Source organism: Lytechinus pictus, chromosome 5 (genome assembly GCF_037042905.1).
Source record: "Lytechinus pictus isolate F3 Inbred chromosome 5, Lp3.0, whole genome shotgun sequence".
Taxonomy (NCBI): Eukaryota; Metazoa; Echinodermata; class Echinoidea; order Temnopleuroida; family Toxopneustidae; genus Lytechinus; species Lytechinus pictus.
The window spans coordinates 49,939,241-49,966,414 of NC_087249.1; the positions used below are offsets into that span (position 1 = coordinate 49,939,241).

The 27,174-nt window shown below is 35.3% G+C and overlaps 1 protein-coding gene across 1 annotated transcript; it reads left to right on the top strand.

Annotated features, from left to right (window-relative positions):
- Positions 1-1,075: 1,075 nt before the first annotated feature.
- Positions 1,076-26,212, top strand: LOC129261308 (lipoyl synthase, mitochondrial-like). The gene is made up of 11 exons (XM_064099541.1): positions 1,076-1,104; positions 4,534-4,591; positions 5,118-5,305; positions 6,833-6,926; positions 7,340-7,420; positions 9,009-9,165; positions 10,773-10,830; positions 14,060-14,188; positions 14,909-15,054; positions 16,481-16,663; positions 22,500-26,212. Exons 1-11 carry the CDS (start codon positions 1,076-1,078, stop codon positions 22,601-22,603), a joined length of 1,227 nt encoding a protein of 408 aa, XP_063955611.1. The 3' UTR covers positions 22,604-26,212.
- Positions 26,213-27,174: the final 962 nt, after the last annotated feature.

The window sequence follows — 27,174 nt, forward strand, 5'->3', positions numbered from 1 at the left end:
GGCAATGCCAACAAGTAATTCACTTTTTATTGATTGAGAAATCAATACAAAACATAAACTGTATCATTGGAAGTGGAAATGGGCAACTTTACATGTACTTCTAGTGATTCAGTATATCTTTTGTTCCGTTTTCTTTGTAATACCTTAATAGTGTTATTGCCATCTCCCAGGTCCTGACTGGTAAGACTGGAACTGGGATGAAGATAGTGGTTTGTTTTTATGAGATTTTTTATGTCTATTTAACCACAAGAAGTAATATAAACAACAATTAATTTTATTGAGAAATAATATATATTTTTATTCATATGAGAGGATGCAAAGAAAATATTAAATAATAATACAATATATATTGTTAATAATATGAGGAGAAGTGAGATATTCTAGAGAATGGTGACAAAAGTCAAAAATTGCCAATTATTTCAAAGAAATGAGAAGATGACAAATAGAGAACACAAACTTGAGTCCCTTCTCAATTGCCATATTCTGCAAATTTGTGTTTGGTTTGTCATTTCAGAAACATGGAATGTTTGAGGTTGATTTTTCCTCTCACTATGACCTCTATCTCTTAATTTCTTAAATTAAGACCTTAATTTCAGGTCACAAAACCAAGGTAAAAGGTCAGTTAAGGTCAATAAACTTAGGCCATGTTGGGGTAATTGTTGAATTGCCATCATAACTTTGAAAGTTTATGGATAGAGTGAATGAAAGGTGGAGATGGGTGTAGTTGACAAGTCTTAAGTCACCGTTCAAATGTCATCTATGGTCAATGAACGTGGTATTATGTCATTATATGAATGATGTTTTTGTGAATGATTATTTTATAGTAGTTTTCAAAGTTAGCACTGCTGCTATATTAAATCGCGTAATGCAGGCGAGACTGCCAGAGGCGTTTCACTTGTTTTCACTGCGTCCCCCTAGATTCAGGTGGACCCCCCACAAAATTTAGTGGTCCCCCCTAAAATGTTGGTTAACCTTTTTTTTTCAGGTGGATCCCCCCTAAATTTTTTGGCTTCCGTCACCAATGGAAGGGAGGGTTCACGTGTAAAAGCAGCATTTTACATTAAAAATTTTGATAATGGCTCTCAAGGGGGTGCGTAGGATCAGGTAGGATGTGCCCCCCCCCCCTTTGGATCCTCCACTGGTCATGTACAGGGCATGCATTTAAATGGGGGGGGGGTGTAACTAACCTCTGGTGTCAAGGGGGCACAGCCAGCCTGTGCCACCCCCCCCCCCCTTTGAGAGGCACAATTAAAATTTGTATATGTAAAAATGCTGTTAAAACTTTTGTTTTGCTTGTCAGATTTTTTCGTAGAAGAAATGTACTTCATTTTTGGTTGAAAACATTTTTTTTTGCTTGTCAAATTTTTCTCGGGGAAAATGTGCCCCCCCTTTGGAAAATCTAGATCCACCCCTGGTGTCAATACTATATTTGAAAAGATATATACCCCTTCCATCCCTGATGTAACCCATTTGCTGTCAAAAAATATATACTGCATTTGAAGAGGGGGCTAACATACCCCCTTTGTCTCCTTTGGCTTCACACCTGATGAATGCACACACACACCCCACGTGCAGTAGCCTATATGTTCTACCGGACCACTGCACTAGCTAGAGACACACAGAGCTCGACCATTGTATTTCACTTCACCGCACAAGTTGAATGCGACATTTGTTATTCATTAGAGGTACGAATTGTTATTTATATGAAACAACAATTTCTAAAGCGTCATTATTAATGCCAGTTCATCCTCGCTCAAACTCAAGAAAAATTATGACTCATTAGTCCGACATCGCCTTGCCTTTCAGCTTTGAGGGCGATATGCGACACATTTCTGAAGTCGGAAAATGACCATCGCCCGAAGAAAAAATCTTCCTTAATTCATACATCGGCGTCAAGAAAACGTCGCCTGAGAAATAAAGGCCGAACAAAAATTTATGATATTCATGAATTATGCAAACAAAATATCACTTTGAAAAACACAATTTTGCTCACCTGTTTCGTATTTCCATCATCAAAAGAACTTTTCCAACTCAAAATCATGCTCTCAAAGAAAGAAATTTGATGTTTCATCGAATGGCAATGATATGAGAGAGAAAATAAAACCCGGAAGTCAAATCTCGCGAAACTCGATATTTTCAAGATGGCGACTTTTTGGGGGATGCACGAGTGATAAGATCGTGTCTGTAAAATGGATTATTATGGACCTCAAAGTACACGATGTAAGTTTTAAATGCAATAATTTTGTAGAGTATATTATTTTTTTCCCGTGCAGGTCATTTTTATTAAAAAAAAAAAGTGTTATATTAATATTGATCTCGCCAATTTAACACGGTGACAGATATGAGAATGTCTTAAACTCGAACCGGCTGTGATAGCTACTGTAGTGTAAGGCCTAAGCCTAAGCCTTAGCACTCACACGTATTGCGAGGTTAGTATTAGTATACTAACCTCCCACAATGAACCGCGTTTGGCAGTGGATTTCGAACTAGTTGGTCGCGCGTACTGGGATCCCACTTCTGGTGTCCACAACACACGACTTCTATGGCTTGATTTTTCTGTGCGCAGCGGCATGTAATGAACCCTTGGGTGCCTAAGGGGCCTGTTTCTTGACGAGATGAGTAGCCAAGAGGCTCCTAGACAGTAAAAATCTTTCACTTACGGGTGCTTACCCTCCACGGTGCCAGGGATTGTTCCCCTATTGTGTAATTTCATAAAATGTAGAAAAAATGTGGTGAAAAGTTTAAATGAGCTAGGCCCTGGATATGATTCTCTGAGTCATCAATAGATTTGAGCTTAATTTTTATGCCTTATTTTGAGCGGATTACATTGGAGTTCGAAGCTAAATTTGGTATCAAAATCTAGCTAAAATCCAGCCAGTTACAATGCCGCCGTATGCATTGTACAGGGATACAATTACAGAGGGGGAAATGGAGTATTCTTCCACCCTGCTAGCGATACGCTGTGATGTTCACATCAACGTATTGGCAAAGCAAACCGATGTGCCTATACCAATTTTATGCACATCCGCGAGAGCGCGCTAGTGTGCTGTGGCCGTGCCTAACTACTTTCTGTGTAAAGATCTAACGTTAACAGTTAGCCCTAAATCATGTAAATGGGCTAGATTCTAACGGTTAGAACTTCATTTCTGACATTCATACAACATTGTTTTCATTTTTAAACAAATATTCATTAAAAAAACAAAAATATTATGAGAAGACAGGGAAAAAAAACTTGCCGATGTTTTACGTGGCCATTTTGTTCTCTTTGGTAGTAGCTAAGTCTTTTCTTAGATAATTATACAATATTGATTTCATTTTTAAACAAATATTAAAAAATACGAGAAAAATATTATGAGAAGATGGGAAAATCTTGCCGATGTTTACGTGGCCATCTTGTTTTCTTTGTTAGTAGCTTAGGCTTAGCTATGAGACGTACGCATATAGAGGGCGGCAGGTGTCTGCCGCCCTCTATATGTGTCTTGTAGCTAAGTCTTTATCTTAAATATTTATACAATATTGATTTCATTTTAAAACAAAAAAACAAGAAAAATATTATAAGATTGGAAAAAATTTGCCAATGTTAACATGGCCATCTTGTTCTCTTTGTTTGTAGCTTAGCTAAGAGACGCATATAGAGGGCCGCCCTCTATGTGCATCTCGTAGCTAAGTCTTGCTCAATCTTGATTACCGCAATTGCCATCGGCAAATTTTCGTGATAACAAAAACAATCAAGTCCAAATTCTTTTTCATTGAAAAATCAGCTTTCAGCCTTTAAAGTTTCTAATATTATACATGTAGAGAGGATGCCATTTTTTTTTTCTTTTTCGTTTGGTCAAATATTGGGAATCATGGCCTCCTCCGTCTTACAACTTACAAATTTCGTGAAGATTAGAGAATTACAGAATTTATGACCTTTTTTTCTGAAAGTGTTGACTGTTATGTATGATGTTACCTGGAAAAGAAGACATGTCACTTGTCAGAGGCCCCCCGAGAGATGACACTACATGGCCCTGGGAAGCTGGGGTGCTGCCGTGTATTATTTTCCATAGGCAGCACCCCCAGGAATTCTGGTATGTGTGGTAATGGGAAAAATTCAAGGAAAATGACCCACATTTTGGAATGAAACCTTTCTCTCTTTTTTTTTTTTTGCTTGTCAAATTTCTTTGCACCGAAACAGCTTTCATTTTGCAGTGAAATCCTTTTTTGCTTGTCAAATTTCTTGGCACTGAAATGGCTTTTGCTTTGAAGTGAAACCCTCTTTTTTCTTTTTTTTTCGCTTGTCAAATTCATTTCAGCACCCCCAGAAAACAAACCATTCCCAGGGCCCTGTGACATTATATGGTATCGCATCAAAAAAAATAACATATGAAATCGCTTGAAATGGCAATGCCAACAAGTAATTCACTTTTTATTGATTGAGAAATCAATACAAAATATAAACTGTATCATTGGAAGTGGAAATGGGCAACTTTACATGTACTTCTAGTGATTCAGTATATCTTTTGTTCCGTTTTCTTTGTAATACCTTAATAGTGTTATTGCCATCTCCCAGGTCCTGACTGGTAAGACTGGAACTGGGATGAAGATAGTGGTTTGTTTTTATGAGATTTTTTATGTCTATTTAACCACAAGAAGTAATATAAACAACAATTAATTTTATTGAGAAATAATATATATTTTTATTCATATGAGAGGATGCAAAGAAAATATTAAATAATAATACAATATATATTGTTAATAATATGAGGAGAAGTGAGATATTCTAGAGAATGGTGACAAAAGTCAAAAATTGCCAATTATTTCAAAGAAATGAGAAGATGACAAATAGAGAACACAAACTTGAGTCCCTTCTCAATTGCCATATTCTGCAAATTTGTGTTTGGTTTGTCATTTCAGAAACATGGAATGTTTGAGGTTGATTTTTCCTCTCACTATGACCTCTATCTCTTAATTTCTTAAATTAAGACCTTAATCCTAGATTTATTTTTTGCATACATGTAATTATGAAACAGTATCAAAAGGTACTGCTATACATTTATATTTGATGCTTCAAGCATTTAGCAATTTGTTCACATTTAATGGAGCTTAAAATCTTTTCTTTTCTTTTCTTCTTGTAGAGGGTAGCAGGTGCATCCAGTTTTAAGAGCAGATATTTAAGCAGAACATATGCAACACTAACTCAAGAACAGAAGGAGAAGATAGCTAAAGGACCTAGCCTGTCTGACTTCATTGAAGGTGAATTTGAAGTGGATGAAGAGACTCATGGCTACGAAGGAACTTTGAAGAAAGAAAAGGGTATCAAAAGGTAAATTTACAGTCCAAAACTATTCTACATGTAGTTGGTGTTATTAATAGTAAAGTTAATTTCTGTGTTCATCTCATGCAGCTGCGCGTATTTTAACTCTATCTAGCAAGCGCAGCCACATCACCCCTATATTGAAAACTCTTCACTGGTTGCCCCTGAAGGAACGCATAGTCTTTAAAATCCTTCTTTTGATTTTTCATATAGTCACTGGAACTTCCCCCAGTTACAATAACTCTTTGGTGCATAATTCCAACCCTCAAGAAATTAACGATCCTCAATATCTTATCTCTCACAAATTCCAGTAGCTAAGAAATCATTCGGGGAACGGGCCTTTGCTCATGCAGGGCCTAACCTGTGAAATTCTCTTCCACAGAGTTTTAAAAACCCAGACTTCAGTGACCACCTTCAAGGGCAACCTGAAAACATACCTGATCAAGAGTGTTTTTTGATAGACATTGACTTATTGTTCAGACATGTATTATATGTTAATAGTTTTTGTTGTTCTGCTATGAAGCGCCTTGAGCATCTAATAAAGATGGAAAGTGCACTATACAAATATCATGTATGTTTATTATTACACCTTTTGTTAAAGGAGAATCTATAAAGAAAAGTGTACTAAAGAAGTGAATTTGCAGTCCTAAGCTGTTATGGTTTGTATTATAGGTACTTGTTGGTAGTAAACTTAATTTCGATATTCATAGTATTAATAATAATAATAATAGGCATATATATATAGTGCCATCTATCTAGAAATAATTTATTCCAAGGTGCATTTACCCGGGCTTTAGCTTGAGCTGCCTTTCAGCGCTCAGTGCATTCAAGGAATTAATCCTGCAGGGTACCTATTCACCTCACCTGGGTTGAGTGCAGCACAATGTGGGTAAATTTCTTGCTGAAGGAAAACACGCCATGGCTTGGATTCAAACCCACGTCCCTCTGATTGAAAGACGAGAGTCGTGAATATAGACCATAATGCCCCCGCACTCATCTACATGTAACTAAATACCTGTGGTATAAGGGGAATCTAACCCAAATGCAAATTTATTTTCAAAGATAATTCTGAGGAGCAGAATGGTTAAAGTTTGAAAAAAATTGACAAGAACAACCCACTGTACAGAATGTGAGTTTTGAATGGGCTGAATAGGTGATGAAATTGTGATATAGAGTAGGGACAACTCTGATTTTTTCCATGATAGACCAGGCTTAAATTGGGGTAGGTGCCACTTGGTGATTAAAAAATCTGATGTGCCTTTTCTAAACTGGTCAGAATATCTAAGGTATGTGAGCCAATTCCTGATTGTTTGTCCTTAAAACTAGGAGTTTCAAGGGGTGCAGGTTCCCAAAGTGCAATTAAAATTGTAATGTCTCCATTATTTTGAGTCATGAAATGTGCCGTATTGCATCTTATTACCAAATTCTGATTGTATCGGATGGATTCTGACATTCCGAAATGGCTAACTTGGTTTATGTATGATATACATGAGATGTATTTTGATCTTTTCATTTTGATATTTATTAATCTTATAGGTTGCGTCTTCCACCATGGCTGAAGACTGAGATACCTATCGGGAAGAGCTACAGTGGTATTAAGAAGAATCTTAGAAACCTCAATTTACATACAGTAAGTTAACTGCTGATGAGTAATTACATACATGTTGAGTATTAAATTTGTTATAATTAATATGCAATTTTTAGTATTTGTGTACATTATGCACATGTGTACAGTACAGGAAGTTGGAATAATTATAATGTGGTATTAAATTACATTAAAATGAAGTATTAGTTTACATTTACACCCTGTACAATACAATGAGTTACAGGAATAAAGTTCGAGTAAGTTACACCAATCACATACAATAAAGCTATAGTAAGTTTACATACAGGGAATTTCAGAAGTTCGATGAACTCTTACGAATGGGAGTTCATGGCCATCTGGCAAATGAATAGAAATCATGCAATCCATAGTTAGTATTAAGTATTTGTATCCATTACATACATACAAAGTGTCATTCCTAATACTTTTGTCTGTTGTAGGTATGTGAAGAAGCCAAGTGTCCTAACATTGGTGAATGCTGGGGCGGAGGAGAGCATGGTACAGCTACAGCTACAATCATGGTACGCAAGGGGCAGTTTCACAAGACTCTCATTCTGAGTTATTTACGATCAAGCCTACCCCTACTAAAAGTTGATTTGAAGAAGTCGAGAAACAAAAACAAAGCATAACACTGAAAATTTCATCAACATTGTAAAGTCACAATATCAAATGTTTTGACATATTCATGTCTGCAAATGATATCATTGTGTCAATAAAGCATTATAAATAAATGAATAATTCATGTTTTGGGGTTAATTTCACAAAACAGTTATATGCACTGCACATTCACACATTCTATTGAATTGGTATTTTTTTATATGAATTGCGGAAAAAAAAATTATCTCTGTAAAAAATTTGTGAAACATGAATTGATCGTTACATGAAATGTAAAATATCTGTGATCCTGTACGATTCAATCAAGAGCCTCTTTATTATCAATATCAAATCTATAAGAATGGAAATAAATATTTTTATACACATCATAATACGAAAGAATTAGCGAATGTGCGATCTCTCTTCTATAGATGTTGAACACATTATTTTTGTTGTGAATTGAAAATGTCATATCTTTTTTTTTTTACATGACTATCTTGTGATGAAAGTCTTCAGTGTTTTACTGTTTTTCTCTATTTATTCTAATCAAATTACCAGTTCTGTTTAATGGACTATACTAGTACTTTATGACTGTTGTTCCTGTGCCTCCATGATACATATTCAAGAAGGATTTATTTGTCAAGAGATATTCATTGAAATTTTCCTGTTTTTATTAGAGCTTCCAAAGGAAAATAGCTGAAATTCTTTGCCATTCATTGTTGAAGTGCACAGTGAATCATTATGTGATAACTATTCCTATTTTATATTATCGACTCATTTCATTACTTTACCCTTTTGACTTTATGTATGTGCTTGATCATTTATTAACATAGCATATTGAATGCTACACTTAAGATCATGTCTGTATCAATTACCTTATATCTTGTATCAAGAGGAGAATGAATGATTTATTTTTAAGTGATTTGCTTCTCATAACAATCATTCTTTAGCATATAAATCTTATCTGTCCGGCAAAGAATCACATTTAAGATCCTAATGATAGTCTTTAAAGGTCTTAATGGCCAGGCCACAAGTTATATCTCAGATCTCTTGAAATTGAAATCCCGATCTCATGACCATAACCTTCGTAGCTCACAAGATACACTCACACTGCAAGTACCCCCACACAAGACTAAGACAACACTAGGAGACTATGGAACAAACTTCCCAACAACATTAGGAATTCAACAACTTTACATAATTTCAAATTAAAATAAAAAACCTATCAATTCCAATAGTATGTACAGCACCTAAGAGGTTATTGCAGCGCAATAGGATATATAGAAATAGTTTTTGCGCTATTTAAATGCATATTATTATTATTATCGTGAATTTTAACAATAAATACAAACAGTCATAATCTACATTACATATAATATGCAGTGGTTTATTGTTAAAAATTTAATTATCACATTTGTATTTTGTGTGTGTAATAGCAATGTTAAACCTATATTATTGCAGAAGAAGACAATACAAAATAAATCAAAGGATACATGTATCTTATTAAATTATTAGATTCTAGGGGATACCTGCACGAGAGGCTGTCGATTCTGCTCTGTCAAAACAGCAAGGAAGCCTCCACCACCCGATCCTAATGAACCAGTGAACACGGGTGCAGCCATCGCATCCTGGGGAGTAGATTACATAGTTCTTACATCAGTTGATAGAGATGGTAAGAGTTGTCTTCATTCATTCATTCAATTCATTCAATTCATTCAATTCATTCATTCATTCATAAATTCATTCACTCATTCATTATTCATTCATTCTATCATATTTTTCATTCATGAATATGTTCTGTTATATTTTACATTTATATATCTGTTCAATTATTTATTCTTTTATTTAATAATTTAGTCATTTATTTATTTATTACATTAGTTATTTAATTAATTAATCAATTCATTCATTCATTCATTCAAATCATTCATTCATGTATTACTACACCCCTGCTTTCATTCATTCAATCAGTCACTCTGTCAGTCATTGTTTATTCATTCATTCATGTATGCATTCATGCATTAATTCACTCGCTCTTTCATTCATATGTTTTTCATTCATTTTTTCTTTATTTGATTAGTTTATGCATCATTCATTCATTCATTATTCATTCATTCATTCATTTGTTCTATCATATTTTTCATTCATAAATATGTTCTGTCATATTTTACATTTATATATCTGTTCAATTATTTATTCTTTTATTTAATCCATTAATTCATTCATTGATGAAATTAATGAAATTAGGGTTATTATAACCTGTCTAAAGCTTCAGTAAAAGTTCAATAATATGAATTTGTAGTATCATCTAACATTCAATTAATTCATTTAGTGCTTTTTCTCTCTAATGTTCCTATTTTTTTTTCAGTGATTACATATCATGAACCTAAAATTTCAGCTTACTATGTGCTTGAGAAATAGGTTGTATGGCAAGTTCCCCCAAGTCTGCGCAGTCCCCCTTGTCTGCGCACACGCGTATCTGTGCGATTCTAATAAAAGAATATACGCAACGAGCACGAACTTTAAACATGCAATACATAGACCATGTAGACAGGTATTCATAAAAAAATCTGACTCAAAATAGTGGAAAAATAATGAATTTATTATTATTAAGGGCATTTCATGTGACGGCCTCAAAATGCAGCCTTTCTCATCAAAATCCCAGAATCGTGTGCAAAGTGAATGCGTGTGCAGACATGGGGTATCTTTTTTTTTTCAATCTGCAAATGACTGCCCGAGGTTTTTTCAAGAAAATCCTATATTTTCTTTCATTTTTTAATGAGAAATTTGGTACACTTACTCTTAATAATGTAAGGAACATTATTAATTGAAAGATTTTGTGGAATAAGAAGAAATTCATGTTAAATCTTAACTCAAATTGTTAGGTGCGCAGACTTGGGGCCCACCATCATACCCAAATGAAAAAATACGCAGTGATTACATGTATTGAACCTGTTCGTATTGAAAGTAGAAAGCACAAAACCCTGTGTATACTCTGATGACACTGCCTTGTGTCTGCCAACCTGGTCTTCTATCTATTCATAAGAAGTTGACCCCCTAGTATGCTATTACATGTATTTCTAATCATCCAGTGAAATCTGTGCCCTGCTCCATAAAACGCGTTATGGTAACAAATTTGGAATAACAGTTACTAAAATCCTTCAATCTGATTGGCTGATCGTAAATTTCTTACAGAAAGAGTGTATTTATTATTACATGTATAACAATTCTTTATGAAACGGGACCATGATATGTCTTTTATTTTTCATGTTCATGCAGATTTACCTGACGGTGGGTCAGCGCACTTTGCTGAAACTGTGAGCGAGATCAAAAGACAGTAAGTCCTCTTGTCTTAAATGCATTAAAGTAGAAATATATTGAAAATCATAAAAATAAAGAACTATACATGTATATCAAATTAAAGGGGAAAATAAGAAGAACAAGATGGTGTACATCATTTATCATGGAGACCGATGAAACTCACTGAATTGATAGTTTAAAGTTCTCTCTCTGAATACTTCAAACACGCACAATTACGTCCGCGAAATTGGGGTTTTTGATGACGTGTATAAGTGTACGAGAGACGTGATTGGCTCTCCCACGTCAAGCTCCACTTGCATGCAAAACCTGTTGCGAGGGTACGTTTTATCCACACTCACTGAATACTTCGATCACGAAATGAAAGAAAACCCAGAAGTTTATCTAGATTTTGGATTTTCAAATTTATGATTTTGAAGATGAAGAGAAAATTGATGAAGTTTCTAGCTCTAGTGACGTGGATGGAGGTAAATTAGGGGAATTACGCCTATGATGATGAGTCGGACAATTCAACTTGCATGCCGATTCGCTACCAACTCATGCAGCTGCTAGTGCTAGCTGCACGTACCGCGGGCCAAAATAAATCCATGAAAATGAATTCCAGTCTGACCATCCAGACAGAGTCTCTTCCCTCATTTACTCTAAAGAAGGAAAATAATGATATAACTGTACTTACAAACAAGTGAATATATCCGAATCTGAAGGCAAATCAACTCAACGAATAGCAGCAGACGATATACACCGACGATAATTCACGTGGCTGGGATAAATTGTCACTCGTTCTGTTAGGTATAATTTCTACCTCATTATTTTGACAAAATTAAGAATCTCGGGGAATTATTTATCTATATGAAAATATAGTAACACCTTGTACTATTTTTAAATTACGATAAAACCTTTTTTGAAGCAAAAAGTTGAGGTAAATTAAAATTAGATGTAAAAGATCATCCCCAAAATGCGTAGCTCGTATGTGATTGTAAACAGACCATCCAAAATGCCGGTTGAGAGCTGTGCAACACGTGCATCTACCGTACTCTCTCAGCTCAGCCAAGGCGAGCAAGCAATGTGTGTTTGTGATGGTTTGTTTACATAAGTTTGGGATGATCTTTTACATCTAATTTACATCTAAGGGCTGCCTTTGCATAGAAGTCAGCCGTTTCGTTTCCATTAACCCCACAGTGAGATGGAATCCACTCTAAGCAAATCAATATACCTTTTATATTTTAGACAAGTAGCGGTATTTATGATTTCTCTAACGAAATTATCATCGTTGTTTTCCTTCACTGCTTCGATAGCATGGGTACGTTTCAGGTCATTTTAAGCATTTCAAGATTTTGCACGCGCGCACATATGTGCGCGCGTTTTCGTGCGCAACGGCGTTACGTAGCATAACGGCGTTACGTAGCATAAATTCACTGTTTTTTCTATGCGTATCTATTATTGATATAATTCTGATCAAATTGATACCTCGATCAGCTCTCTACGATCATTAATGAGGGAATGAGCACCCATTAAAGTTTGCAGCACGCGTGCGCGCGAGCTCTTTCCATAGGCTCTATATGGGCAAAAACATGCCTATTAAAAATTCACTGTAGCTCTTCAGAACGAACGGGGACCCCCAATTTTTTTTCCATATTTCAATAGAATATGAATCATACATATGATTTCATGTCTCATTTGACGTATATTATGACGTCATCAAAATGGCGTCGGAAGTCAAAATATCCATTTTGCGTGTTATGACGTTATTATAATTATGCAAATTTGGCTCTAACTCCGTGAATATTGATCAAATTTCGCCCAATTTTTTATATGTTGTAGCTTAGGTCTTACTCTTTCTGAATTATTTATTTTTCATTTTAATAAACGGATCATCCTCAAAAATTGCAAATAATAAAGGCGTGTCATTTTTACTCATTTTGCGTGTAATCTCTATGGGACATGACTTTTTCTCAAAACTAGATTCTACATTCCTTTATTTCGTGAGTCATATCTCCATATTTTCTTGTCAGTTATCCCTGAGCGTTTAATATGTGGTAGCTGAGATTCTAAGCTTTCGGAAGTGTTGCCTTTATTTTTCGATCAGATGCCGGGATCATGCCCGTATTTCACTTGCAAAATTGGATTTGAGATTCTCGTATTTTCCTTACATGTAAAGTCTATGGGAAATATTCTAGCTCAATCGGTTAGGCGTCAGACTTGCATCTCATTCAATCATGCGGGCAGGGGTTCGAGTCCGCGGGCGAACATGATTTTTTTTTTTTTTTTTTTTTTTTTTACTTGCGCACGATCAATTATAAGAATTCTAATAAATAATAGTTAAAATATTGCAAAATAAAACAGATTATAATTACTTTTTTGATATCTAATCATATCCGTCTATCTATCCGCTGTCTATGTTAAAATCTATCTATCTGTCTGTCTATCTATCTACCTACATGACATATCTATCTATCTCTCTGTCTAATATATATCTATCTGTTTGAATATGTCTCTCTCTCTCTCTCACTCTATCTATCTATCCATATGTCTGTCTGTCTATATTGTAGACCTACAGTATATCAATCTATCTGTCTATCTAGCGATCTCTCTCTCTCTGTGTCTAATATATATATCTATCTGTTTAAATATGTCTATCTTTCTATATCAATCTATTTGTCTGTCTCTCGCTCTTTCTCTCTCTCTCTCTCTCTCTATCTATATATCTGTCTGTCTATCTATATCTATCTATCTATCTACCTACATGATATATTTATCTAACTATCTATATTTCTTTCTATCTCTCTATCTGTATGTCTGTCTCTCTATCTATCTATTTTCTATCTAGCTATGTTCTATCTATCTATCGTATATCTATCTGTTTGAATTTGTCTATCTGTCTATCGATCCATTTATCTTTCAATTTAATATATATTTATGTGTTTCAATTATTATGTATGTTTATCTATCTTTTTTATGTGTTTCTGTTTAAATATGTATGTCTACATGTATCTGACTGTCTATTTATCTTTCAATCTTATATCTACTCATTTGTTGAATAATTATGTATGTTTATCTACTAGTATTTGTCTGTCTACGACAGACCATGACAAATTAAAATCTAGTTGATATTGTTCTTTGTATTTAACTTTTTTTTAAAGTATGCAATTCAGCCATTTGCTGCTAAGAAATTTTCCTATAAACAATTTGAATTCAATTAAAAAAAATAAAGTATTAAAGTCTACATGACCGTAAATTTTCCCCTGCAGGAATCCTACCATCCTGGTGGAGTGTCTTACCCCAGACTTCAGGGGAGACTTAGAGGCAGTGGAGAGGGTAGCAGTATCGGGACTAGATGTTTATGCTCACAACGTCGAGACAGTCAGCAAGTTACAAAAGTAAGGGACTTAAATCACTTTAGATTCATAATGATTGAGATATGTTACTGAGAATCTGAATTGTTAATACTGTGCATGAGTATGTTTGTGATTAGTTGAACACATGTACATGTAGTATTTATGTAATAGTTTTTGTGTCTGCATAAAACATGAAGAAAGGGACATTGCTCAGGAAATTATGAAGTTGTTAATCATTTATTTAATGACCTTGCATGGGCTTGTTTCTTGCTTTGAATTAGACATTGCAGCATTTCCGAACTACTATAAACCATAAAAAATGTAGGGTTAACATTTTTTATATACATGTATAGGCCTACGTATAAAGCACTTACAGACATTGTTCTGATATGAGGGAATGCAGTGTCTAAATTATGTAAAATGAATTGAAACATTGTTTTGAGGTATCAAACAAATCAAAACCTTAAATATGAGGGAATTTACATGTGTTGTTAATTTTACAGTGCTTTATGTCATTACAATGTATCAAGTGCTATATGTATTTCATTTTAAATCCTTTATCTTAAATTGTATGGCCTTCAAAGGATTAATATGAGCCTAAACATTTGAGGAATCAAAATTTTGGAACATTTTTATTTGCACCTTTCACTTTCTATTCAGCTTTGACTAGATTTGTACAAGACCTTTGAGCAAATTGGGGGGATACAATAGATGAATGCTTTCTTTAACGATTCCCTTTCATTTTTAATTCAACTTAACTAGATTTGTCCGAGACCCTAGGGCCAATTACAAGCAGTCTTTGACAGTCCTGGAACATGTCAAGAAGATCAGACCAAATGTATTCACTAAGTCTTCTATCATGTTGGGATTAGGAGAGACCGATGGTGAGGTCTTTCAAACACTTAAAGGTATGTCAAGACTGTAAATTGCCGATCAGTCTACATCCGCTTATATTCATTTATTTATTTATTCATCTATTTGGGCAATTCCATAAAATATGTACGTCCGACCCCCTATTTGTGGGTGCTTCATGAAATTTTCTGTCTCTGATTTCTTGTTCTTTTGACAGTCTTATGTTCTCAAAGGACCATGAATTGATCAGTTGATTAAAAGAAGTAAGACCTGAGAAATGGGGGTCGGACGTACAAAAAGGTTGATCATTTTATGGAATTGCCCATTTATATATACATATTTTATCGGTGCTTCAAGCATATCCAGTTTACAAATACTATATCAATATCATTATCATAGCGTAGAATGACATTGAATATCTTATGAATTCAATATTTGTATGATATTCATTTTTGTCTACTTTCTGTATGGTTTGATCAGTGAAGCATTGCGAGTTTTGCTTCAATGATCGCAGAAAGGTACGAAAATATGCATTATCGCACTTAATGCTTTATAATCATTCATGCATGACTGATCAAAATTTGCAACTAGGTGAAAAACAAAGGCTACACTTTTCTCTTTCATGTGATATATGATTCTTTAGATTTTATGAAAGCCAGGTTGTTAGTTTTTGACTTCCAGTATACGGTAGTTAATTTGATAGTGTTTTCAATGTACCTGTACAGTGTACAAATAATTCCTGTATACACTGTATATATGTGTGCATTGTGTATTGGTCATGCCCGAGCCATGTCTTTCCCACAAGAATCCTTCAATCAAGCATCTTTTCATCACTGACCCCTGTATTATATGAAAAAAAATAATTGGTGAAGAATAAGGCACTAAACATGTCTTGTCTTATCCTTAAATTGTATTGACTTTAAATTGTTTTGACTTTACAATAAATGCAGAAACTCCTGCAAAAAAAAAAAAAAATCAATATTTTTCTCACTTTTGTGTGCTTGTGTTAGCACACCATTATTGTCAGGATGAACTACCCTTTAACATTAAAGGTAAATGCTAGTTTTGGTAACGATATCAAAATGAGTTCGTACAGAATCCAATGAAATGACCACCAAAGTGTCTGTTTGTATAAATAAAACGCATTTGCCAAAGGATTCTGGAAGAAATTGTGTAATTGCTGAGAAATCAGCAAATAAGCACAGGATTCGGGTAGAGCGTCGGGCCCGACGCTCAAAGCAATAATTATACACTGTCCCACGTGCGCTTATCTGTGTTGGGGAAGTTCAGTCTGAACATTTTTCAGCGTAGATTTCAAGATTTCACAAAGTTCAGTTTATGTAACTGTACCAGATCTAGATCCTCGATGACATACTGACAATTAAGCCTGGTTTTACAGACTTTCTCATGAAATCAGTGTTTACTGCAACTACTGGAATTTCTCTTTAAGGAATTATGTATGTATTCCATTTTTCCTCCCAGATTTACGAACTGCAGGAGTCAGTTGCCTGACGCTAGGTCAGTACATGCAGCCCACCAAGAGACATCTCAAAGTCGCGGAGTACGTGACCCCCGAAAAGTTCAAGTACTGGGAGAAGGTTGGGAACAAGCTGGGCTTTGCTTACACAGCGAGTGGTCCGCTAGTACGATCATCTTACAAAGCAGGTAAATTGCAATCATTGAGGATTATGTAGTGACTATATAGTATTGCAAAAAAAAAATAGTATACAAATATTGACTGCTTATGAGGATGAATCAACATGTACATTATCTTTCCCAAGGTGCTTTTCACACCGGCCCTTTTATCACTCCGAGGTTTTTGGCCGAGGGGTTGATTGAAGGGCTGGTATGAAAAGAGGTGAGGGAATGATGATTTCCACTGTAATCTGAATACAGAGCAGTTCATATTTGTTTTACATACGTCATCGTCAATTACATCAGCGGTTACTGGTATCAATTTTTCTTTTCTTAGTTGATTTGATATGAAACACTTTGTAATTCACTCAAGTATACAGGCGCATGACCACGCCAATGTGCCGTGCCAGTGGCTGCACGTACATCTGAGCAGCAGCCAGTCTGCTCTAGCCAGCTAGCTGTGCGCATAGCAACACAACTCGTGGCCCTGCCTTCAGGGGTTACACATTATATCACTGGGTTTGAGAGACGAAATTGAAAGCAAGCCAAAACTCTGTAATGATGAGATGTTATGTTGACATTGGGGACTACTGCACTTTACTTTCAACCAGTCTTAAATGAAGAAAACGCATTGCAGGATGTACAGTTTATATATACATTTCTTAAAGATGATTATAACTTGATAATGATGATGACAAATATATGAGTAATATATGGTGACTATACTCTGAAGATGAATACAATGTAAACTCTTCTGTAGCTCTGGGCTGTAGCTCTATCTCTAATCCATTCTCAAATCTAATTCCAATCTCTAAAACTTTTATCTAAACTCCAATCTGCAATCTCTATTCTCTGTTCTCTATTCTGACTTGGGTTCAGAAGTGAACCCCTTTTATATTGGTCTGGTCAAGACTCTCTACAACCAAACAGGTGTTGATCAACCTTGGACGCTTGACCAAAACAATCTGTACGTCATAACTTTACTCTGAATTGGGGGAGTTGACCTTTTGGTGAGAAGGGGGAATTTCGTGAATAAAAAACTCAAACTCATAAAATGTGTGTGCGGTCAGAAGTTAAGCTAGAAGAAGAGTTGGTAAACAAATGGTTTCCTGTTACTTCCTGTAGAAGTATTGATTAAGTATTAACAATCACATGTATACTTACCGTCTAATAATAACATACATAGAATTTGAATCATTAAAACAATATATTTAATTAAATCAATGGATTATCTGTAAATATGTATAACTTCCAAATGTCAATCAGGATAAACAACTTGAACTTTTTCTTTTTACATTTATTAGTCTGTCATATTTTAAAATATCATAATTGCAATAGTTCACATAATGGAAATATTTATCATAACAAGATTCCATGAATTTGAATAAGTACGTAACACTGATTTAGTTGTGGCGATGCGTACCTGTATTATGAATGTATATATATCTTCATCACAAAGTGATGGTTTCAATTTTGTATTTTCCTACTGTCTGGCCCCCTCTTAATCTCTCTTTCATTGAGACTGTCACCTTTCTTTTTCATTTAACATGCTTATCACTTTCTGCATACTCTACGTTATTCCATTTAGTCAAGTATATATTCAGCTTTCTTATGTAATGTAAATTATGTGTTAACTCTTATGTATTGTACCTTATGAATTGTACCTTTTCAATCAATATCATGTATTATCACCCTGCCTATTGCCAGTGAAGGGGAGTTTGTCCCATCATCACTGGCAGAGTACCTGGGTTTATTGTAACTTCTCTATTTGATTATGAAATAAAGATGATTTATATATATATATTATTGAATATGTGAGATATGTCATATCATCACATATTCAGAGAGATGGCATTGCACCGGGTCACATGATGTAGTTTTGACCAATTGGTGACTAGAGTCTTAGTATGAGGTATATAACCATCAAATGAGAATGCATGATAGTTCTGGGCAGTGGTCTCGTGATACCTCCATTCAGGTTCACAACAGATGGTGCGTAAGTGGGAAGTTAATTGTAACCAGCCACCTCAAAACCAAGAAATATCTTGCCATGGAAGGTTCTCTAAATTCTACAAATAGTAATTTGGTCTTCAAAAAGCAAAATCAGAAAAAAAGTTTTTCTGAAAGAGTAATTCTTCTCCTTCATACTGTTAAGATTTCAAGTCATAAAGTTGAATAGGATACAAGATACAAGAGTTTGTTTGACACAAGACTTTGCAGACTTTGCTTGGAAGTTTTACTGAGATTGCACAGTGTGCACATCTTCAAACATTGTCCTCTTTTTATTTTTTGAAGCTCTCATTGAATTTTATCTGCATTCAAGCAAATACTCATACATGTGGGCTATTGTTGATCAATTTTGACAAGTTATGTATCCTTTAAACGCATAGTATGTGCCTTTTCAAACTCAATATAAATCTCAAAATTCATTTTAGGCAACTTATTGTTGGTTTTGCGGTGGCTAGTCGCATTTATCTTCATTACCTGGGGAGCATTTCATCATCACATTTTTCATCTGTGCAGTGGTCAGATCTAACAACTTTCCTTGGTTTTCATTGGCTGAGAGGCACAATGGTCTGACTGTTACCATGGTAACACTCAGATAAAACAAACTTTTTCAGATGAAACACCGATCAAGTCCTTTCATGAGACACTCTCCAGCTTTCTTCAGAACCTTTTGCCTTTAGTCATTCATGAGTTTTTTTCTTTAAAGTCTAATACATCTTTGAAGAAATTCTAACCAAAGCTCATGATGTCAGGGACCATTTTGTAATTGCATGTCAGCTCAGAAGAGTGTATTTTTCAAAATTTCTTGTACACAAGAATAAGGATTACTGATTTCCTTAATTGCCACACATCTGAAGCTATTTTAATTATACTTTCTCATTAAAATGAATCCACATTAAAATCTTATAAAGCAATAACATACATAGAAATTGAAAAAAAACAGTAAATAACAATAGCATTAATTCAAGTTTGACTACCGTATAGTGTTGAAAAAAAAATTCACCCAATTTTTGCCAAAGATTTGGGTTCAACACACGCATGTAATTTGAAGGCAATAACATTGAAAATCTAAACAATAATAATAATGATTTAAGTTTTTTTATAGTGCACATATCTGTCAATAATGACACTCAAGGTGCACAATGAACATAAGACAAATTATACAATACAGAAAATACAGAAAATCAATAAATACACAGAAATTGAAAAAAATTACAAGCAAAATTACACAATCAGTTTAAGTTGGAAATCAAAGTAAAAAATGTACAATAAATGCATCTACATGTAATTTCCATTATGTAAGATATAATATTTTTTTGGGCAAAAACAACTTCTTCAAAGCAACATCCTTTTTACAAGTGTCTTCTAAACATGTGCACAAACACATTTTTGAGATTTAAAGGGATAGGGGGAACCCCTAATACCCCTCCCACCCTCCTGCTTGCAAAAAAATAGCCCTGAAAAAGCCTTTTTGAAATTTGGTTTAAGAAAGAGGAAGTATTACATCTTTTAATAGGAGAGAAGGGGGGGGGGGTGTTTGTATGTGTGACTCAATACTGAAAACAAATTAAATCATTATTAGGAGTATTAAATACAGTTTCACTTTCAGAATTCTTGCCATTTATCATCTCAAAGGCTTACCAGTACTCTGTCTCTTTGATTAAATAGGGATGGTAACGCTATCTACTATTGATAGAAGTGTTATTAGATCACTTTAGAAGGCATTGTTTTTTATATCCATTCAGTATACATGTATCTGTAGTTCCTATTTCTAAATATTTCTATGTTGTTGAAAGGTGTTGTTTAGAAGTTCCTGAAAATATACTGGCACAATTAACCCCCATCTTGTTGAGATACTGCAAATGTTTCTGCATGGTGACATGTTTATCAGCTTTTATTGTCAAGGATTTATGGAGAAAGCTTTCACTGGTGTTGTTGGCCATGCTAGTTTATGCGCCTTTGCATAATTGTGAAATTTGAACAGAGAATCTGATGCGCTGTTTTGCATGTACATATCTGACGGCATGAATTTGTCCTTGGCAGTTTGATCAGGATCCTGATTCCTGAAGATTCTCTAGGATCAAGTAATACAAGATGATCCCGGAGACGGGATATGGATTTCCTGTGTGGATTGCGAGTGTCATTGGAGCCCTCGGAATAGGTTTGATCATACTCGCTGCTGTATGGACAATGAAAGGAAAGAAGTGTTCTTGCTTTAGGTGCCCATGTTCATCGTCCGATGATGGAGCTTCTGTTCACGGGAAAGAAGCACCAAGCGAACTGCTGCCCACCGTGCAGCTTAGAAAGGATGCTGGGAGGAGTGGAGGGAGGTCCAACACGTGGCCCTGGCAGAACCAGAGGCCTTCCTGTTCCAAGGAAAGCATTCATGGTACCCTTGAGGTTCGAGGACACGGAGGTAGCAGCGTCATCTTCAGCAGCAACTCTCTTTGTCTGAAAGTGGTGAAGGATGATGACGAAGATAGTGACGATGATCCTCAGTTCAAAGGCTCTGTTGAGGTATATGATGGTGACGATGAGAACAAGGAGAAGGGGAAACTGGATGACATTCAGTCGATTGTTTCCGATTTTGAAGAAGAAGTTCTGAAGGCTTTGGACTCTTCTGCAGAAGGTATGTCTGATTCTTTGAAAAATGTTGCAGGATCTTTCAATTCAATGAGCGTAATTCCTGGTGCAGGATATGCAGGTCATTGCAAGGTCAAGTGGGTAGTTGGTGACCAAGAAGAAGAATCGGACTGTGGTGATCCGGTTGAAATGACTGATGATGAATCAGATGTAGCATTACTGATCTCAGATGACAGTTCAGATGGACCATCTCACAAGGACATTGGTCCCCTTCCAGACATATCTGTAACTGAAGCAGATAACGAAATGGAGGTTTTTGATAGCCTAAACAGCCCTGCGCTAGTTGTCCATCCCCGTACATCTTCCCTTATGAAATACCATTACTCCATGAGAAAAGAAGAGATTCTCTGCTGCTCATCGAACACCTCCTCACTGGCCTTAGAGTACCCGCGGCTGAATAGCTTCAACGGTGACGACCTCGATCTCAATATCTTCCAGGGATTCCCGAACAGTATTGAAGCACAAGCCGACCAGCGCTTGAGTGAGTTGCGCCCCTTCATGCTCTATCGCTACTCCATTTCCCTAGAAGAAGTCCAGTACCCAACTCATTCACTATCCCGGAACGTCCCTGCTGCTCTGCTCCCGATGCCCTTGACGACGGCCGATGATGAGGATAGTGAGGTCTTCTACGATGCTCTGTCCACTATTGGGAGTACACGGTCCTCCTACATGGATCCCCAAATTGAAGCCCTGAACAGGAATAGCCTTGCGATTCAAAAGCTTGGAAGAAGATCAACATATTTCTCTTCTTCCTCTGATAAAACCACTCTTGCTGTGAGAAGATGTAGCAGTTTGCATGACCTTATATAAGAAGAATTATTTTCCTTGCTGACAGAGAAGCAAGAGGTGAGGAGTAATTTCTTGGACGAAGTTGATTAAATGGACCATTTGTGCAGCCGTCATTGAGAAAAGGGAGGAAGTCGATGGGATGGAAGTCACTGAGACTTTACTATATGACAATTAACTACAGAATGTGATATTATGAAGAATTTTTAGAACATTCTTTTTTACTTTTTATGTGACTGTATCATGATGACTTTGTAGTAAGTTTAGAATATTTCCTCTTGAATTGATGTGATACTACCCTGCAGATTTCTTGTATGTAATTTATTCTGACAAACTATGGGTATGTACCTTTTCTATCCGATCATTCGTTTGGTCAGGACATCCATTTATCTATATCTATTTCTATCTCGCTTTATTTTCCAAATTGCAGGGGAATACTTCTTAACCAACATGGTGAAAGAGAAGAGGAGAGAAAGCACCATTTCGTCAGCATCGACTGTGAGGATAGGAGAAACCGAGGAAACGCGTTTATGAACCTTCGCACGATCTAGTATCCTTACTGTTTTTAATTTCTACATTAATGTTGTTTCTTGAATTTCATCCTGATAATGGACACTCACCACCCCCCCCCCCCACAAGTGCAGAATCTCCATTGGAACTCCTATCAATGAACATTGGTGGACTGCAGTCAGTTGGTCCAATACCATTTGGTCTACATTTGACAAAATGGCTGAAATGCATGAATTTCATTTTTTTAATGGTTCCTGATGACTTTTCTTTTAATGATCAGGTGTGAAATAATTTGTCTATTGATATACAAAAGGTACAGTAAAAACCATTTTCAATTTTCGGAGAAAATGACATTTCATTGATTTTTTACCATTCGCCATGTAGAAATGCTGCTCGCATACATGTATGACGTCACAAATTAATAATTAAAATTCTAATAACTTTAATTCTTTGATGGATTTTTCTCAAAACTTTGGCAATATTTTTTATCATTTTTTGTGCTATTTTTACAATAAATGTTTTGTCAGGGTGAACTTCCCCATTAAGCATTTTACTAAAAAGAGTTGCAATTCACCCAGTAGAGCTACTATTTTAATAGTGTAGAAGTTTTTACTGGATGAGAGAGATATGTGGATCATTCCCTCATCTTTGAATAAACAATAAAGATGTAACTGAATACAAATAAGGTATACATGATGTTAGATGGTTTGCATGGTGGTATGGGCAATCACGGAAGCGGTCTATACGGTACATGTGGTGGGTCCTAGAAGAATTATGAAAAGTGGTTAGAGGTAGGAGTGAAACAGAGAGGCAAGATATTGGAAGGTTAAAAGGTATTACTAATCTTTTGAGAGATTGGAGTAGTCCTAAGAAGTACTGTAAACCAGAAAAGGTGAGAGACTTAAGTCGTTGGAGAAATGACAAAATGCTGGACTAAGATGGACAGTCAACCTGCCAGAAGTTTGGAGTCTTCTCTCCAGACCTGCTAGAGCTACATTGTACAACTCCACTCGACTCTCCTTTTCGCTTCTCCCTCTATCCACTTCTTAGTCCATCTAGGACTCACCGTATGGTGTACTGCAGAGATGTAGACGAGGCTTGTACTTCCAAGTCACGAGGCCGGTGGAGAAAACCTCCCATAGACTCTGTACACGTGACTCGGGCCGAGGCCAAGGCCGGTAAAATGTGGCCTCAAGGCTGGCCTTGTACGGTAAACCTCTTCCACTAAAGGAATAGTCCTGTGGCTGACATTCATCATTTCAATCAATCTAATATACAGAACTTGTGATCAATGTCATCTATGGAAGGCTAATGATGAAATAATTCTCAAGTAGAGTCCAAATTTCTGAGGATTGCAGTCTGAAATGCTTATCATTGTAGATAATTATTTGCACCTTAAAACAACTGATTATTAAAGTTTACTGGTCACTGCTCAAATTAAGGTTTTGGAATGATGTCGTGTCTGTTTATAGTTCATTTTGGGATTGCAATGACACTTTATTACAGTATTTGTCAAATACTTGGATGTTTTCAATGATTCTTATATTTTTTTCTATTTTGTTCAACCATATTTCCTGTTCATGATACCGTTTGAGCTATACCTTTAACATATATATATAAATGAATTGAAATTTGAATGTATGAATTATATTTTTCCGCTATTTATTTATTTCCCAATAGAATATAAGCATAGGTTTGATTTGGAATCAACTTTCAACAGTTTCTGCACCATATTCTTTTCATGTAATCATCTTGTATAATTAGAATGCACAGTACATGTATATGCTACATGTATATTGCACCTCAAACCATCTATACATGTACTGTAGTTTGACCTATGCATGCATCTATGTTACTGATTGTTTATGAGTTGCATAAACTGCAGTGCTATCTGTGTAACTTACAAATTGAAATTGAATCTATTCTTTGTGGGAGATGGGGAAATACTTTCACTTTTCATACGTAAGTCAATGATAGATACTTCATATCATCAGCTGATTAATTAACTGAAGGAGGGCATTTATATATCAGGATTAAAGGACAACCAAACATGTGGAATACATTAGTTTTTGTAATCTGTGTGAGGGCAGAAATATAAAGAGACAACAGAATGATAGAATTTCGACTAAAAAATCAAAGAGATTAAATTGTTTAAAATTTGTCTTAACTTTATCTATATAAACATATTGCTTTGATCAAACACGTTATTTGCCAATACTGCAGCAAATTTGACTCTTATGATTTAGATTAGATTTGAATTTGCTACAGCCGGGGTATTATTATCCAGGTGGGTCTTTCATAAAGATGTTCGTAAGTTAAGAGCGACTTTAAGAACAACTGGTGATCCTTTCTTCTGGTAAATGATTTCACCATTAAATGTTCATTGGTGATTATTTAGCGCATAAGAAAGGATCACCAGTCGTTCTTAAAGTCGCTCTTAACTAACAAACAGCTTTATGAAATGGCCGCCAGGTCCTTGGAAGTGCATCTATAGAGCCATGATGTAATGAACTGTTTTAAAAACAGTGAAAGAACTGTTTTTATAATTATTTATTATTATTCATTAATATCAAGTTGTATCTTGCTATTAAAGATCAGATATGGTCTTTATATCTCTTATCTGTTACTTCCGATTCTAATAATAAAACCTTTCGGTTTATTTACAATTTCGCTTTCATTGGATGCACTGCATATCTCATGCATTAAAGAGCACTTTCTCACAGGGGTGGTGACAGAGCAGGTCAGGGCCCTGTTGCATAAAAGTTACTATTATGGTAACTTTACCACCCAATGGTAACTACCATGGTAACGCTCATCAACAGCCAATCACAATCAAGGATTCCATGCACGTTACCATTGGATGGCAAAGTTACCATAATGGTAACTTTTATGCAACAGGGCCCAGGAGGGAAACAAACAGCCTCCTAATGTTTTCCAAATAGTGGGGGGGGGGGGAGAAGGAAAAAGTGATAAACAGAGGAAGAAGAGAAAAGAAAGAAGAAAGCAAAGTATCATTCACAGATGTCTGCATTATGTAGCTCTATAGTATCCCTGTAATTGAATTGAGAGAAAAAATTGATATCAAATTTTAGATGTCTTGCCCCCTATTCAAATTTCCCTGGTGCCACCCTGCTTTCTCATTCAAGCTGGTTTCAATTTCAAACAAACCTAATTGAGTCAAAGCAGTGATGGCTTCAGTTATGATGAACTTTCACTTTTGCTTGTTTATAAAATATTAAGACAAAGAGTGGTTCTAAATAAACACTGAAGTACCTGATTATAACTCATATATTATATGACATTCATTTATGGTTACCAAATAAGGGGTGTGCTTGAGTATGATTGTATGATTTACATATGCTATGAAATAAAATCTGCAAGACGATTTATGAAAATGAAAGAGGGAGTATTTTATTGTATATATATATGGATATCTTCCTGATATCGCCCCATGTCTGCATATCTTCTTGAAGATTAAGATATTACATTGTTATGTTGTGGTGATGTACATGCTGAATTCTACTTTGATTTATGCAATTTAAAAATGCATTTGAATTATCAAAACATGATTAAGAGTGATTATTAAAAAGGTAAATATCTACTTGATAGATACGAACCTATGGCAAAGGTAAAGAGATCTATTGATGATATGTTCTCATTTGAAGTAGTAGGGACAGTGATTTTCCGTCTTTTCAGTTTTTGAAAACCTGTAGTTCCGTTTCAAACTTGATCTAAAATGGAAATTGTGCAAATACATGAATTCTGTTTTGTAAAAGCAAATTCAATGAATTTCCACATAAACTGTAAAGAACCAAAAGGATTTTCCATTTGATATACCCGTAAACAGAAAGGCACAGTCTCTACAGTAGGGTTTTGTGTCATATCATTTTCATGAACTAACCCTTTCTAGTACCAGTATTACCCATAGATACCATTTTCTGGCTAAAATTTAAAATCAGGTTTTATAAATTTATTTTCAGTATATAGAAAACACACATTATGTGTACAAAGTGGCTCATTCCATATGATTTTTCAGGCATTTTAATCAAGTCACTCATATCCCTGCTCTTTTTTTAATGCATAAATGTGTGCATTTCATCATTCAATTGATCTTTTTATGAACTCTCCCTTACAACTACATGTGTTCTAATATTGGGTTAAGAATAGCAGACTTTGAAATGTTATGTGCGTATCTCTCTGTAAAATTTTATAAACATCATATGTATAATATGGTTATGATACAAGTACATATTCCATGTATTTTCATGAAAATGTTTGCATATTATTGCAAGACGAAAGGATGAAATCAAAACTTGTCAAGTGGGCTTTTCCTTCCTGTGCACAGAGGGATTGTTCATGATAAATGATGATAATGTGTACTGTATATGGGACAAATTGAAATTGGTGTGAAAAGAATAATATAGTCAGCGTTGGACTGAAACTATTTGATAAAGGAAAGAAACAACAAAGAATACTTGAGGAAGGGGATGTGGGAGAGATATGCTGGGGTTTTGTGTGTGTGTGTGAGAGAGATAGTGAATGGGAGGGAAGGGGGAGACAGAGAGAGAGAGAGGGAGAATAGATAAATTTTATTT

What these genes read in the sequence shown, in the direction of transcription:
- LOC129261308 (XM_064099541.1), top strand. Translation starts at nt 1,076, where the DNA reads ATGGCTCTCAAGGGGGTGCGTAGGATCAG. An exon ending in AAGGGGGTGCGTAGGATCAG is followed by an intron (nt 1,105 to 4,533) that starts GTAGGATGTGCC and finishes ATACCTTAATAG; the next exon opens with TGTTATTGCCATCTCCCAGG. An exon ending in AAAGAAAAGGGTATCAAAAG is followed by an intron (nt 5,306 to 6,832) that starts GTAAATTTACAG and finishes TTAATCTTATAG; the next exon opens with GTTGCGTCTTCCACCATGGC.